Source organism: Ictalurus punctatus, chromosome 13 (assembly GCF_001660625.3).
Source record: "Ictalurus punctatus breed USDA103 chromosome 13, Coco_2.0, whole genome shotgun sequence".
NCBI lineage: Eukaryota > Metazoa > Chordata > Actinopteri > Siluriformes > Ictaluridae > Ictalurus > Ictalurus punctatus.
In genome coordinates this window covers 2,984,767-2,999,164 of record NC_030428.2, presented here as the reverse complement: position 1 = coordinate 2,999,164, position 14,398 = coordinate 2,984,767, and the positions used below count along the sequence as shown (strand labels likewise).

Here is a 14,398-nt window from a genome sequence, read left to right as displayed (position 1 = left end):
ATCTCATATTATGTATGACTAATAAATGTTGCGTATGCACTCGTACCATTCATTGGTATTTGTGAGCATTTTTCTTGTGCAACGTCACAGCTGTACACTTTCCCTCTTTCATTCCGACTTTGGGTTAAGGGATCACTCACAATCAAACTGAGAAGAAAAGGAAAATGTTAGACATATCGACGTCACTGTCATTGTCAGCTTTGTTTAACACTTCACATCAAGATTAACTTAACTAACTATATTTACTGCATCTGCAAACCACAAACGTAATAAATCTAATAAATAATACATCTAAATCTGACCAAATAAAAATACATTCATTAGATGTTAACAAAGTAACAAAAACATGTATTCATTGATGATTGTTTACTAAATACACCTTCAATTACTAATGTTTCTTCAAGCAAGCAAAAATTTAAAATAAATTCATATAAGTTAGCAAAATTTTAGTTTGTAATTTACTGAACTCTGGCCTCCGGATATAAATATTATTACTGGATGTTCAGCCTCAGTTCAGTCACAAGCATGTTCATAAAGGTATTTTTGATATTGGTCATAGTGGGTTTAATTTTACTTATTAATGATGGGTTAAATAATGTCAGTTATTTAATGTATTACTTAATGTAAAGGATTACCATAATACTGCACTTTAATTTACATTTTGAGTCACGACTAAATATGTAAAGGCATGAATCATGGTGTCATGTACCATAAATCTGAAAATGTTAACATAACAAAACTATATTTTAGACCAAAGTGCAGCCTAAATCTTGGCTGAATCATTTACACAGTACTAACTGCGGAGAAATGCATCATTTGCCACACTTAGTGTTGAAATACTTTGGTCACTGCTTAATCTATTTCATAAAACAGAGAGGTACATCTGGGTTTACCCTTTATTATTCACAAATGTGTTTTTGTAAACTAGCTTCTATATGTTCCTGCCATGTCCCAAAGTTACAAATGAGGCCAAATGTTTATATACACCTAGGCTAAAACATTCAAACTCAATTTTTCACAACTCCACAGATTTCTGATGAATGTTGCCATACATTTCCGATATTCACACACTCACTCACGGTAGCAGAGCGGCCATGCCAGGCAGCTAACTTGCCATCAGGAGCAACTTGGGATTCAGTGTCTTGCCACTTCAGCATGTGGAGTCACATGGGCCAGGAATCAAACCGCCAACCCTCGATTAGTGAACAACCCGCTCTACCATCTGACCCACAGCCATCCATTCCATGGAAGTCAATTTGTGCTACTTTCCTGAATGATGCAGTGTCTGTGTTGTTGTCCAAGATTAATATTTGCAAATTGTTTCTACAGATGCTTGTGATACCGTTTTACCTAAGGAGGACAATTTGTTTTCTGAGGTCAACTTCGTGTATGTAAACAATTGACCCCACTGGAATTTTGATATAGTGAATTAAAGCTGAAATAAATCTGTTTCTAATCTATTGTTTTAAAATGACCTCTGATGTGAACAAAGTAGATATCATTATTAACCTGACACAATAAATAAATGTAAATGCATGGACCTGAAATTACAGTAGAAGGCATGTGTCACTGGAGAATTATGGCTGTTGTGTTTCTCACCTCAAGCTGTTTTTCTGTATCACTTTGTAGCCGAAGGCTGTGCTTTGATTTTGGGTGAAATCTTTCCATGGATTTGGATCAATGTTGAAAGCCATCACTGACCAAGATACTAGAATTCAAAACCAGGATACATGACTTAAAGTTTTTATAGTGTACAAAATTCATTGTGCATTACTTAGATTACAGTTAAAATTAGAGTATATGTGAATATAAGCATTTTTCATTACTGAAATGACTGAATTGGAAAGAACCTAAGAACTGTGGTCCATACTGAGAGTTGAGTTAAACACACATACAGCAGTAAGGATCTGAATACTGAAATTGTGTACACCGGTATTCTGAATCTGATGAGAGATACTGCTTTCATACACCTCAGCTATTGAAGACCTTTAATATTATGACTGGACAGCTATTGCACACAATCATTAGAAATTCAGCCCTACCTCCAGTCAGTAGGTTGAAGGCAATGCTATGGATCCATTACCTAGTTGAAAGGTATTAAGCACCATGAAGCAGATGTTTCGACCTCTATCAAGAAGAACTCGTGTTTCATTAAAGCTGTCATAAAATGAGCCACATCCATATATACAGGTGGGTGACAAATTCAAAGAAAAAAAGGTGGCTCTATTATCCTATGAAAGGCATTTTTCTGTCATGGTATGGGTCCACTTGTCCCCTTAGAGGTATTTGTCACTGCAAATGAATAAAGTTATTCTGAATAATCATCTTTATCTTACGATGAAACATTTTTCTCCAGATGGGCGTGGCCTCTTCCAGGATGACTCTACCCTAGCCACAGGGCACGAGAGCTCATTGAATGGCTTGGTGAGGATGAAAATTGGAGATGCATATCGGCCAATAATGGCAATGTTTCACGGTTTAGAAACATCTGATGATCAGGGCTGATTATATCCTGTCAATCAAACAGGGGGGGAAAGCACATAGATTTCACACTGAGTGTAAAGAAGATGTCTCTTATGTGGAATGACTATAAAACTGCAGTTTGTAAGCCCTGGAAGCTCTGCACTGGTAAAATTTTACCCCGGAAGTGAGCAGCAGTGAAGGGAAAGTTTCAGTGTCGAATTAATTTTTTATTTATTTTTTTGCCAAGCTGCTTGTGCTGAAAAATATATTTGTAAAGTAGTATATTTCATATCCAGTTAATGTTAATATTAGAGATGCACCGATGTATCGGCGGATAAAAGCTATTTTTCCCGGATGTTTAAAAACATCCGATGATCAGGGCCGATTATATCCTGTCAATAAAAACACATCGATTTTGAGATGATGATGTCTCTTGCGCCACGTTGACCTCTGGCTGGAGCTCGGCAAGTGAGACCACCTAGTAGGTTTCAGGTTGGAGCTCTGGAGCCGAGGTCACCATGTTGACCTCTGCCTGGAGCTCCACAGATGAGACCAGTTCATGAGTCTCATGTTGGACCTCTGAGTAGGAAGTCACCCAGTTTGCCTGGTCATAATAGGTAGTGAACAGCACGTCCAGTTCATCTCTGAGGCAGGGCTCCCCCCAAAAAAGCCATCATTCTGCTCCGGGAGCTCTACTACAGTCCACTGCAGAAACTGGATCGAATCCACAGCTGAGACGGTTTGCTTGGTTTTCCTCGTGTGACGTCTCCTCCGTCTTCCTGCTGCATCCATCTGGCTCGCGCACATGCATGCTCTTCTAAAGCTCTTATCTGCATTTGCATCCGTCTTAACCTTCATTACGTGCTTAACGTGACAGAGCCTAACAGGAGGATATTTAGAATTTGGTCAATTATGTCTGTTGATATGAATTAATAACATTCACTAAGTTTATAAATCTTACTTTAATCTTTAGAATTGAGTTCATGTGTTCATGTTAATCGGCCGATATCACTCTGAATAATCGGTTATCGGTATCTGCTGATTTTGTATCGGTGCAACTCTAATGAAAATGATATAGGCATTAAGAGTCACTAGAGCTCAACTCAGTTGAACACCTTTTGGGAGACTTTGGAGTGAGCATTCTCCATCACCATCATCAAAACATCAACTAAGGAAATATATTTTGGAAAAATTATGTTCATCTAAACAGTACAGTTACAAAGACCTTTAGTACATGTGCCAATAACTTACTTAAATGCTTTATGTCTGTTGCAAAAACACTACAGGAACGCTACAGGAACTGCCAGAATCACCCACCAGCAGCCACACCCACTTCCTCAATTCACCCCCACCAAGTTTACTTGGTTTCAAATTACACATATTTATTTCTTTGTTTTCATTCCTAAGCATTTCTTTGCCCTGTTTTTGTACAATTTAACATTACTAATGCATAGCATTTTAGACTGTTTGTTAAATAAAGCAGCCTTTTTTGGTTTTTAACCTACATATGTACCATTTTAAGTCTAACTCATTCTGACAATATTGTTTTTTTCCCTTTAATTTCTCACCCACCTGTGTATTAAAATGTATAAATGTATACATATATATACTGAACAACTCAGAAGAAATACCACAAGTATTGGATTCATGTGAATTTTAGAATTTTTTTAGAAATAAATTTGAGACAAAAGTACAACAAGGTTATTCTTAATTGAAAAATGTAGCTCTGTCATGGGTCCTGAAGTGACTTTTCATTTATTGTTGGATTTTAATATATATATTTTTTGTTATTAGACACATTTCTTATGTTATTTTTTTTTATTAATATTACTACTTCAAAAATAAAGAGAGAGACAAATAGAGAGAGACAGAGAAGGGAAGCTTGTGAGGGAACTCCAGTTTATAGCTCTTAGAACAGGTGATAACAAGAACTAACATGTTCCACAAACAGGAACTCACATGTTCCACCAAATAAAATGTCTGAACAATTGGCCAAAAAAAAAAAGTGTTATTTTTCAATAAATTTAAAATTGTAATCATTGGAGCACTGCTGTGTTAAAAGGGAATACAACATTCCAGGAAATGCTGTTATAAAAAGACTAAAATGAAAGACTAAGACAAAGTTAATACTGTAAAGCAAAGAAGATTAAAGGAAGGGGTGGGTTAAAAAACATAAAATGATAATAGTAATTCATATCAGATAATTGCTCTAAAATGTGTCACAAAAAAGAAAAGGAAATGATCTCAGCTTTAAATCCAACATACAGTACTAGTAGAAGTGGATATGAACATTTTTAATTTTGTGCAGATAATATTGTGAACAAACCATATAGAAGTTAACCACAACCACCAGATGTAAGGAGAATTCTAGTTTAATGTAAGGGACGTGCTGTTCTAGAAAAATAATGAATAATGGGGTGGTGTGATGTGGCCCAACAGGAAAAGGAGTTACTATTACCACCCTGAGTTAGATTACTTTGCAATAACCTCATGTCCTGAAATGTTGTATTCCCTTTTAACACAGCAGTGCTCCAATGAGTACAATTTTAAATTTATTAAAAAATAACACATGCTTTTTTGTCCAATTGTGCAGACATTTGATTTGGTGGAACATGTTAGTTCCTGTTATCACCTGTTCTAACAGCTATAAACTGGAGTTCCCTCACAAGCTTCTCTTTTCTCTCTCTCTCTCTCTCTCTCTCTCTCTCTCTCTCTCTCTCTCTCTTTCCCACTTATCAGGCTACCAAGAAACCTGAAAGTGTAAAGTTTTCTGTAATGAAGACTCACCTCATAAAAGAAGACGTAAAGGAACAGTTATACCTCAAAACACTGACTGGTGCAAAGCAATCTTTGCTTTAAATAATTTCCACAATAAGGCATCCCAGACCATTTTGAATGTCACACCGTTCTAATAGTTGGCAATAGACATATTGTGGCTTCCTCCAAACATATTTTTTTCCAGATGTAGTAAAGACCATATTAATGTTTTCTATTGCATCAAGTTGTGTGCTTCTTACACCTATACAAAAATGTTTCTGAATGGTTGCCCTGCCATGAATTCTTGCTTTATGAAGCTCAAAAGATACAGTTTTTGTTGTGACTCTGTCATACATTATACATCTGTTAATTTGGCTGACTCTTTTATCCAAAGTGAATTACATTTGAGACAAGATACAAAAACATTTGTAGAATAACAGCCTTGATTGAGGACCCAAAACTGTACTCACAAGCTTCTAATAAATACACAAAGCCAAAACTACTGAACCACACTTCCCCTATAAGACAATAGTCTTTAGTCAGTGACATGATACAGAATCCCTGGAGTAGAGATGGTTATGGGCCATGCACAACGACTACACAGTTGCAGCTTGGTGGTGCTAGAACTTGAATTCATGAACAGGAGCACAGAACCTTCTGGTCAATGGACCACCAAAGATCTAACAAGTCACTTTGATGGGACATGAACCCACAAAATTTTAACAGCTTCACCCCTGAGTTTAGAAGTAAAATGCATTATCCACATAGAGAAGCTTGTGGTTATTTCTGTGGCTGTACATTTGGGTTAACTACTCAGGAATGGGTCACACGGTGGCTTAGTGAGTAGCACGTTTGCCTCACACCTCCAGAGTTGGGGGTTTGATTCCTACCATGATGTTTGTTCTCCCCGTGCTGCAGGGGTTTCCTGCAGGTACTCCAGTTTCCTTCCCAATCCAAAGACATGCATGGTAGGCTGATTGGCATGTCTGTAGTGTGTGTATGCGATTGTGCAGATAGTTCAGGAATGAAAAAGCACTACGGGTGTAATAAATAGAAAAATATGCATAATTGTCAACATATAATTAATGTTCATGAAGTATATCTGTACTGAGGGGGTAAGTGGAATTTATTTTAGTTAAATTGATTACTGGCTACAAAAAGATTGAAAATAGAATATTTTCCTTTCAAAGATAGTTCCAAGTAAAACCCATTTAGAACATCAAGAACCCTTAATTATTTAGAGAACTATGTAAGAAGTGTGTGCTCATTGTTGGTTCACCTTGTAAGTGCAGAAAGGCTGTAGTTAATCTTTTTTCATGCACAGTTTGCTCATCAGCATCAGATTGACTGGAGATTATTGTTTGGTCACAGCTATTCTCAACACAGTAGCGACAATGACATTCAATAAAAAAAACTCTGCTACAACACTGCTATGCTCAAGGGGTGTATTTTCAGCTCAAGGGGTAAAAAAAAACAAGTGAACCCAAGAGAACAGCTATATTATAATGTTTGTCTGCCTGTTTATCTGTCTATCTAAGCATATGTAAGGTACACTATATTATTGTTTATTATAGAGCTTCAAAGCCCTCGCACAGGAGCAGGCCGAGAGCCAAGAGCCACTCCAAAAGCTGCTGCAGCCCAAAGCACACCTCCAGCTGTGCTCTCTGCTACTGTGCCACCCATGACGCTCACAAAGATGGCCTCCATGGACAACTCAGAGGCCTTTCTGGAGCCCTTCAATCTGTGTGGGGATGGCCAGAGGAGGAGTGGGCTCTGCAACTCCTCCCCTTACTATCAGGGGGAAACCCAGCTTGCTGCCCAGCAGCTGCCGCATGTACCCAGCTGGAGTATTCCAGCATGAAGGGACTGGTTCTGCAACACATTGGGCAGACACCTAAGGAGCACCGATGCTTCCGCTCACTGCAGCTGCCTGAGGTTTGCACAGCCGTTCACCTATATGCAGCAGCTGAAGGACTCCTGTCACCAGGGCCAGCGCAACCTATAGGCAGAATAGCCAATTGCCTAGGGCCTTGGGCTTGGAGATAGGGCCTCCATAACCATAACATTCCTATACACAAGTCCAGCAATGAAGGCGGGCAGCAAAAGGTGTCCAGCAGAGCCGTGTTCCCAGCATGAGGTGTGGCTATCTAGCTGTAGCTGGCTCAAGGAGCCAAGGAGTGAGGTGCTGGTCGTGGGTGTCCAGGGAGTGTCTTTGTTGGCATTGGTGTCTTCTATGTCTGCGTCTGTAATGAAAACTAACAGAGGCGTTACTGGCATCAAACGCAGAGACATATCTCACCTCTCTGTGCTGCTGCGGGCTTCTTATATGCTTCTGCCATCTGCTGGAAGGTGAATTGCTGCCACTCCACTCATTAGCCACCAGCTGTGTGTGCTTCTGCCACCCCGCCTTGCAGCACCTGAGCGGCAGCAGGCTGCATGCTCACTGTCACAGTACCCCCCCCCCCCCCCCCCCCACACACACACACACACACACAACCCAAACCTACTGTCGGTGGATGCAGGGCCTATAAGTCATATCGGCAGGAGAGGCCATCCGCGTTTGCATGGTTGGCTCCCGCCCAGTGCAGCTCCTGGAAAAAGAAGTCTTGTAACCACAAAAACCAGCTTGTTACCCTGCCGTAGGTGTCCTTTGCCCGTGTCATCCATTGAAAAGGCAAATGGTCAGTCACACGTGTGAAGTGTCGACCTGCCAGGTAGTACCGCAGCGCTTCTATGGCCCATTTTATCACCAGAGCGTCTCTCTTCATGGCAGCATACTTTGTCTTGGCAGGCTTTAGCTTTTGCCTCACATAAAGGACCGGGTGTTCCTCTCCAACGCAGGTCTGGTACAGGACAGCTCCTAGCCCTATCTCAGAGGCATCTGTGTGGGCCGTGAACGGCCTATCAAAGATTTTGAAAGATGGGGGAGCTGGTGAGAGCCTGTTTGAGGGCTTGAAACACCCATTCTGTCTCTTCGGTCCACCACACCTGGTTTGGTTTGGAGAAATCTTCTTTAGTATCTGGCCAACCCCAGAAAAGCAGGTACCTGTTTAATTTTCCATTAGACTCATCTGGTTTTTTTTTTTAGATAAATTTAAACAATTTAAAATGTCAATTTTATGTGTAATTTGATTAATAGGCACTGTTTCAAAGATAATCATAATGTTTGCTTGTCCAAATATGTAAAAAAAAAGCCAATAATTTCCATGGGGTGTACTTAGTTCTTCACATGACTGTATAGTATTGATTGGCAGTGGCTGATATAACATTTGAGGGCTGTCCTGAGATCTTTGAGATAGGCAGGACTCACAGCAAACCCAAAGAAGTGTGCAAGTGGGCAGGTGGAAGTACGGAATCTGAGACACAAGACAAAAAAAGGGGTGAGGCATTTCCTGGGGCTAGCTGGTTAGTACAACTATAGAAGGTTAGTGCCTAATTTTTTGGAGGTCATCAGGAGACTGTCCTCACTAAAAATGGGCCGCCAGATCCAATCAAGTGCACAGAGCTTTCTGCCAGCTAAAAGCGGTGTTGTGTGGGGGCCCACTGTTGCTTGACTTTTCCCTTCCTTTTGTTTTGCAGAGTAATGTTTAGGGCTGAGGGCTGGGAGCTATTTTGTCCCAGATGGTGTGCTGTACATCAGCCAGAAGCTCTCAGTGTGGGAGATGAGGTACAGCACCATCGAGAAGGAGTGTCTGGCCATCAAGTGGGCAGTCCTTACCCACTTATACTACTTACCAGTGTTGGGTAAGTTACTCAAAACAAGTAATCCACTACAGATTACTAATTACTACTTTAAAATTGTAATTTGATTATGTTTTACATGCAGTAATCAGTAATGTAATCAGATTACTAATTACTTTACTTTCACATTACATTCAATACCTATCAAACTTATAAAAATACACTACAAAATGAAACTCATAGTTCTTTCAGTAATTTTAGCATACATCAATGTATGTTAGTTAGTTAGTTAGTTAGTTCCGTCCACGCAGCGGGGCGCATCGGGCAACAAGCATTCGCCAGCGGGCTCGGTCGGAAGCATCGATTTCCACATCTTCCCACTTGACATCGAGCGCTCGTAGATCTTCCATGAATGTTCGTCGCCAAGTATTCCGCGGCCGCCCTACTCTTCTCTTCCCCCGTGGCAGCGTCCAGCGCAGCGCGATCTTTGCGTGGCGGTGGTCAGACATCCGTAGAATGTGTCCTGCAAAGCGCATTCTTCGCTCTACGACCATTTCTGCCAGGCTGCGGGAGTTTGTTCTTACATCAATGTATGACATTTTTTTTTCGATCATGTCATACATCAATGTATGACATGATCAAAAAAAGTTGGCTTTATCATAAAACTTGCCTCGGGTGTTGTCACTGTTTGTAGGACTACCAGACCGATAGCATAAATAACTTTTCTTACTGGGCTAGTTTGGTGTTGCTAGCCCAGCTAGCACAGCTAAGCTATCATTGCATGAGTTTAGCTTGTAAGTACATTATCTTTCCTTACACTCTGCTCAGATCATGTTCATGTAAACTGGAACTCATATATACATTTACACACCTTGTTATCCTGCTCAGCATGAGAGGATGTTACTGTTTCAGTTTCAACCCATTTTTTTCCATTTTTGGCAGAATTGAAAGACTGTCAGACAATAAAACACGAGTATTTCCACATATTTTCCTGTAAACCCTGTCCGCTTGGTCTCGCCTCCATTCACTGAAGATATAAAATTACAGCCAGTCTTCTTTTACTGTTGTTCAGTTACATAGTGAGAAACTGCTCCAATTGGAAAATTATTCGCGGCCAAAGGAAAAAATCTTCGGAACAAAATGTGATTTATTTAAAAAATTTATTTTACTTAATGTTTTCCTAGCAATAAATTTGCAATGCAAGTAATTCAATTTTATTGACATCAGTAACCATAATCAAATTACATAAATTTAAATGTAATGCCTTACATTACTGAGTTATCAGAAAAAAACTCATTATTAACAGTAACCAGTTACCTTGTAATGCGTTACACCCAACTCTGCTACCTACTGGGGTGCCCTTTAACCCTGTGTTCCAATCATGCCCTCCTCCAATGGTTGTACCACATGTAGATACCAATGTGTGAATCACTCATTGGTATCTGGCACGTCAGACATTCAAATTTGATGTGGTCCACAGACGGGGGTGCAGATGGTGACCAGATAGCTTCCCGACCTGAGTCATGCGGTGGAGCTGGTTGAACATCAGCTGTAGACTGAGAGGAGGCAGGTCCAACCGGTAGGTAAAGCTTGATGATTCTCAGCTGTATCATATTAACCTGAGTTAACTCTTCTTTGAAGGTTTTCCATCAGATTTTGGAGCATGGCTGTGGGAATTTGTGTTCATTCAGCCACAAGAGTATTAGTGAGGTCAGGCATTGATGTTGGGTGAGTAGACGTGGCACTCAGTTGGTGTTCCAATAAATCCAAAAAGTGATCAGTGGGGTTGAGGTCGGTATTCTGTGCAGATCCAACTTCTTGGCAAACCATGTCTTTATAAACCTTGCTTTGTGCATATGCGCATTGTAATGCTGGAACAGGTTTGGATATCTTAGTTCCAGCGAAGGAAAAATAAAATGATGCAGCATAGAAAGATATTCTATACATGTTTTTGCTCCCAACTTTGTGGAAAACGTTTGGGGAAGGCTCACATACTGTATGGGTGTGATGGCCAGGTGTCCACAAATGTTTGGCCATAGTGTATGTGTTATGTATATATGCCTCGGTAATTAAGGAATACAACACTTGGGGGTGTGCTGTTATCTGAAAATATTCAACTATGGGATGGTATGATACACAGGTACTGTTACCACCTAATAGTTGATTATTTTCCTATAACTTATATAACTATAACTTATTCATTTTATGTCACATCAATTTGTTGCTTTTGTTCTCAGTCTTCAAGATGTATGACAAAAAAACCAACAACTTTTTATGTTAGCCAGAAACTACAAAGTCTTCTCTCTTTCCCATAGTGAAAACTTATTTACCTCTGACACTGACAGTTGAGTGTTGATTTAAAAATGGTTACTTTCCACTCTAAAATCTGATTTGATGAGCCACGTTCAAAGCCATTGTAAAATACGTCCTCAATGTATGGACAGCTGTGACCAGATCGCAATAATTGAATTCTACCCCACATACATGATTCAGTGCAAAGTGCATCTGATCCACAAATGAAAATAAATTATGTTCTCATAAAAATTAATAAAGACCTTAATATCATGTCTATTTGTTATTTGTATGGAAACAAGAAAAAATAAAAGAGAAGGATTGGTTAAGGAGATGCAGGATTATCTGCCGATTAGGTGCTGATTATCGGTTCTGCATCAAGAATTGGTATAGTGAAAAGAAACACAGCTATTTTTTCTCTGTATTTGTACTCAACCAGGAATTGTGTTGTGCTCCTAATTTTGTTGTAATCCTTCATTTTGGTATGACATGCCAAATAATTTCTTATAGAAGCATTATTATTATGGTTACATTTTGAACTTGCACTCCCACACAAATAGACGGATGATAGAACTGGATTTAGGGATCTCCCTGTATGACAGCAGATGTATTTGATTTCCTCTCAGCCTTGAATGAACTGTTAGTATGAAAATGATAATGTATTAGAACTACTACTGGAACTACTGAGCTGCTGTTATAGAAAATTAATCCACACCTTCCGACCAATCAGAATCAAGAAATTGACAGCACTGAGATATAAAAACGTATACGTTTGCTTACTCCTAACATTGTTTTGATATGATTGTGTAGCAAAGAGAGATCAAGAGAAATTAGGAAGTGGCTAAATCTTGTACAGTCCATCACCTGCCATAAAAGGGCATTTTGAATGTTTGAATGCTTTTATAAATTTCCTCATCGAAATCTATTTTCATCCCATATGTCATGTCACTTGTACAGAAATGACCAAAACCACAAAAAAAATTAAATAGAAAAATACACATCACTTCATATACAGTATTTTGCTCATTAACATGTGTATTTCAAAAGAGACTTAAGATGTCATAACAATGTTTTAATATCTGATAAATGTAAATCCAATACAATCCAAAACCAGAATCAGCTAATTATTTGATTCATTGTCCTTTATGTGGCTGTTTATGAGACCTGTCTCCCTGCCATAATGATTTGAGATATCAAAATGGACCTGAATTTGAATACATGAAATAGATATAGAGGTATATTAGCTATACAGACACTTAGTTTAGTCTTACCAGAAATCAGGAAGAAATACACTGGAAAATTCCAGTCCATTTTAAATGCTGTCATCAAGTTCAGAATGACTGGGGTGGTGGATACAATAAAGTGACTGTTGAGGAAGTAGATACATTCGAATTGTTTGAAAATAAATTCCCCAGTAGATTTGTTACACATACAACTGTAGGAGTGGCATAAATTGGCCAGGGGATATCAGGGAAACACAATGGAAATTGTTTCACACCATGTAAAAATAGGTGTTTTCATGAGCAGTCTGAGTTGGGTTAGCAATGTATAGCCAGCGTTTGTCATCTAGTATGATCTGGCAAGTGTGGTTTCCTTATAATAGCATCTCAGTCAACAATATTGCATTATTTACAAGGTTATTGTACAATGATCTAACAATGGGCCTCATTTATCAAACTGGATATGAACATTTGTATGAACATTTACACAAGATATTTGTGTTTATTTAATAGCAGGACACCTATATAGAACACAGACAAACACATATATTATTGTACCAGACAAATCTATTAATGTGTAAAACTTGCTTCTGTTGTGAAGTTTAATACTTTTGTATATTCAGTCCAAATGTTTTCTAATAACAATAACATAAATGCTGTTTTAAACATTAAATCTTAAAGCATGCATTTAACTATTCACAAACCATATTAGATCACAATAATTGAATTCTAACCCACAAACATGATTCAGTGCAAAGTGCATCTGATCCCCAAATGAAAATAAGTTATGTTGGAGGTCAACATGGCAACCTCCTCCTCAGAGCGCCAGCACAAGACCCATGAAGTTGTCACATCTCCAGAGCTCCAGCATAAAGTCAAGTTCCTGTTAGAGGTCAACAAGACGGCCTCCCAAGCCACGTTCCTGTCCGAGATCGAAGAGACGGCCTCTCAAACCATGTTCACGCCCATGTCTGCTGACACAGACAACCAAGTTCTGCTCACACCCGAGTCTGCAGACACAGCCAACCAAGTTCTCCTCATGCCTGAAGCAGGCATCATGACCAATCAAATTATGCTCAGGCTTGAGACTGATGATACAGCCAACCAAGCTCTGCCTCCCTGCTCCACCACGGACCACGCTCCGCCTCCCTGATCTCCCGAGGATGTCACTCTGTCGTTGCCTTGTCGCTGTCGTTTCCAAGCCTCAATACCGTGTTAGTTTTTCTGGTTTTGACCTTGTAATTCTATATAAAGTTCATTCATTTGTAAACTGATACTATTCAATTTGTCTTCATCTGAAATTTTCTCTTTATATAGTGTCATTTAACCAACAAATCAGAACAGATTCAGAATTACGTCTATAAGCTTTCAATTCTTTACATCTTTTGACAGCGATGAATCTAGTTCTGTATTTGAAGTATTCCCATTTCTCTTTGTAACCATTATGTATAGACGGAAATATTTCTTTTGCAAGGTTAATAATTTGATCATTAAATTTGTTGTCTTTTAATAATGTATTATTAAATTTCCAGTAACCCGACAATTTAGAATTAGGCTGCAAACCGCCAAGCATTAATAAAATTTGCTTATGATTTGATAACGGAGCAAAGGACACATTCCTTTAATGTAACTATAACACAAACTGTTATAATCCAGAAATTTGCATCTTCTGGCTGCCTGCCAGACAGCATCTCGTACATGGTGGAAGGTAAACAGGATGATGATAGCTCTCGCCCTTCTGTGTTCCCTTATCGGACCCAGACGATGAGCTATAACCACACCTCCAATTAAACTGTGATGAATACCTGGAGCCATTTTTCCTCCACTTCTTTCTTACTGACCCCATGTAACTTCAGCAAATAATCACCAACTATAATGTCTGCATTCAAACCAACCGACCTTCAGGGACTTATTTTCCTCTTTCAAACTTTGTATCTCGCCATCGATACATTTCAATGCTTTCTTGTGTTGCCTGACATCCAGAA

At 39.1% G+C, this 14,398-nt stretch overlaps 1 protein-coding gene across 1 annotated transcript in view; it reads right to left on the bottom strand.

Annotated features, from left to right (window-relative positions):
• LOC108273645 (integrin alpha-M) overlaps window positions 1-12,571 on the bottom strand; it is a 51,277-nt gene extending 38,706 nt beyond the window's left edge. The window contains exons 1-3 of the mRNA XM_053684916.1: window positions 12,465-12,571; window positions 1,600-1,708; window positions 47-147 (exon numbers count right to left, since the gene is read on the bottom strand). Of these exons, the coding sequence (XP_053540891.1) occupies window positions 47-147; window positions 1,600-1,708; window positions 12,465-12,519 (265 nt within the window). The 5' untranslated portion in view covers window positions 12,520-12,571. The remainder of the gene's footprint in view (window positions 1-46; window positions 148-1,599; window positions 1,709-12,464) is intronic.
• Window positions 12,572-14,398: the final 1,827 nt, after the last annotated feature.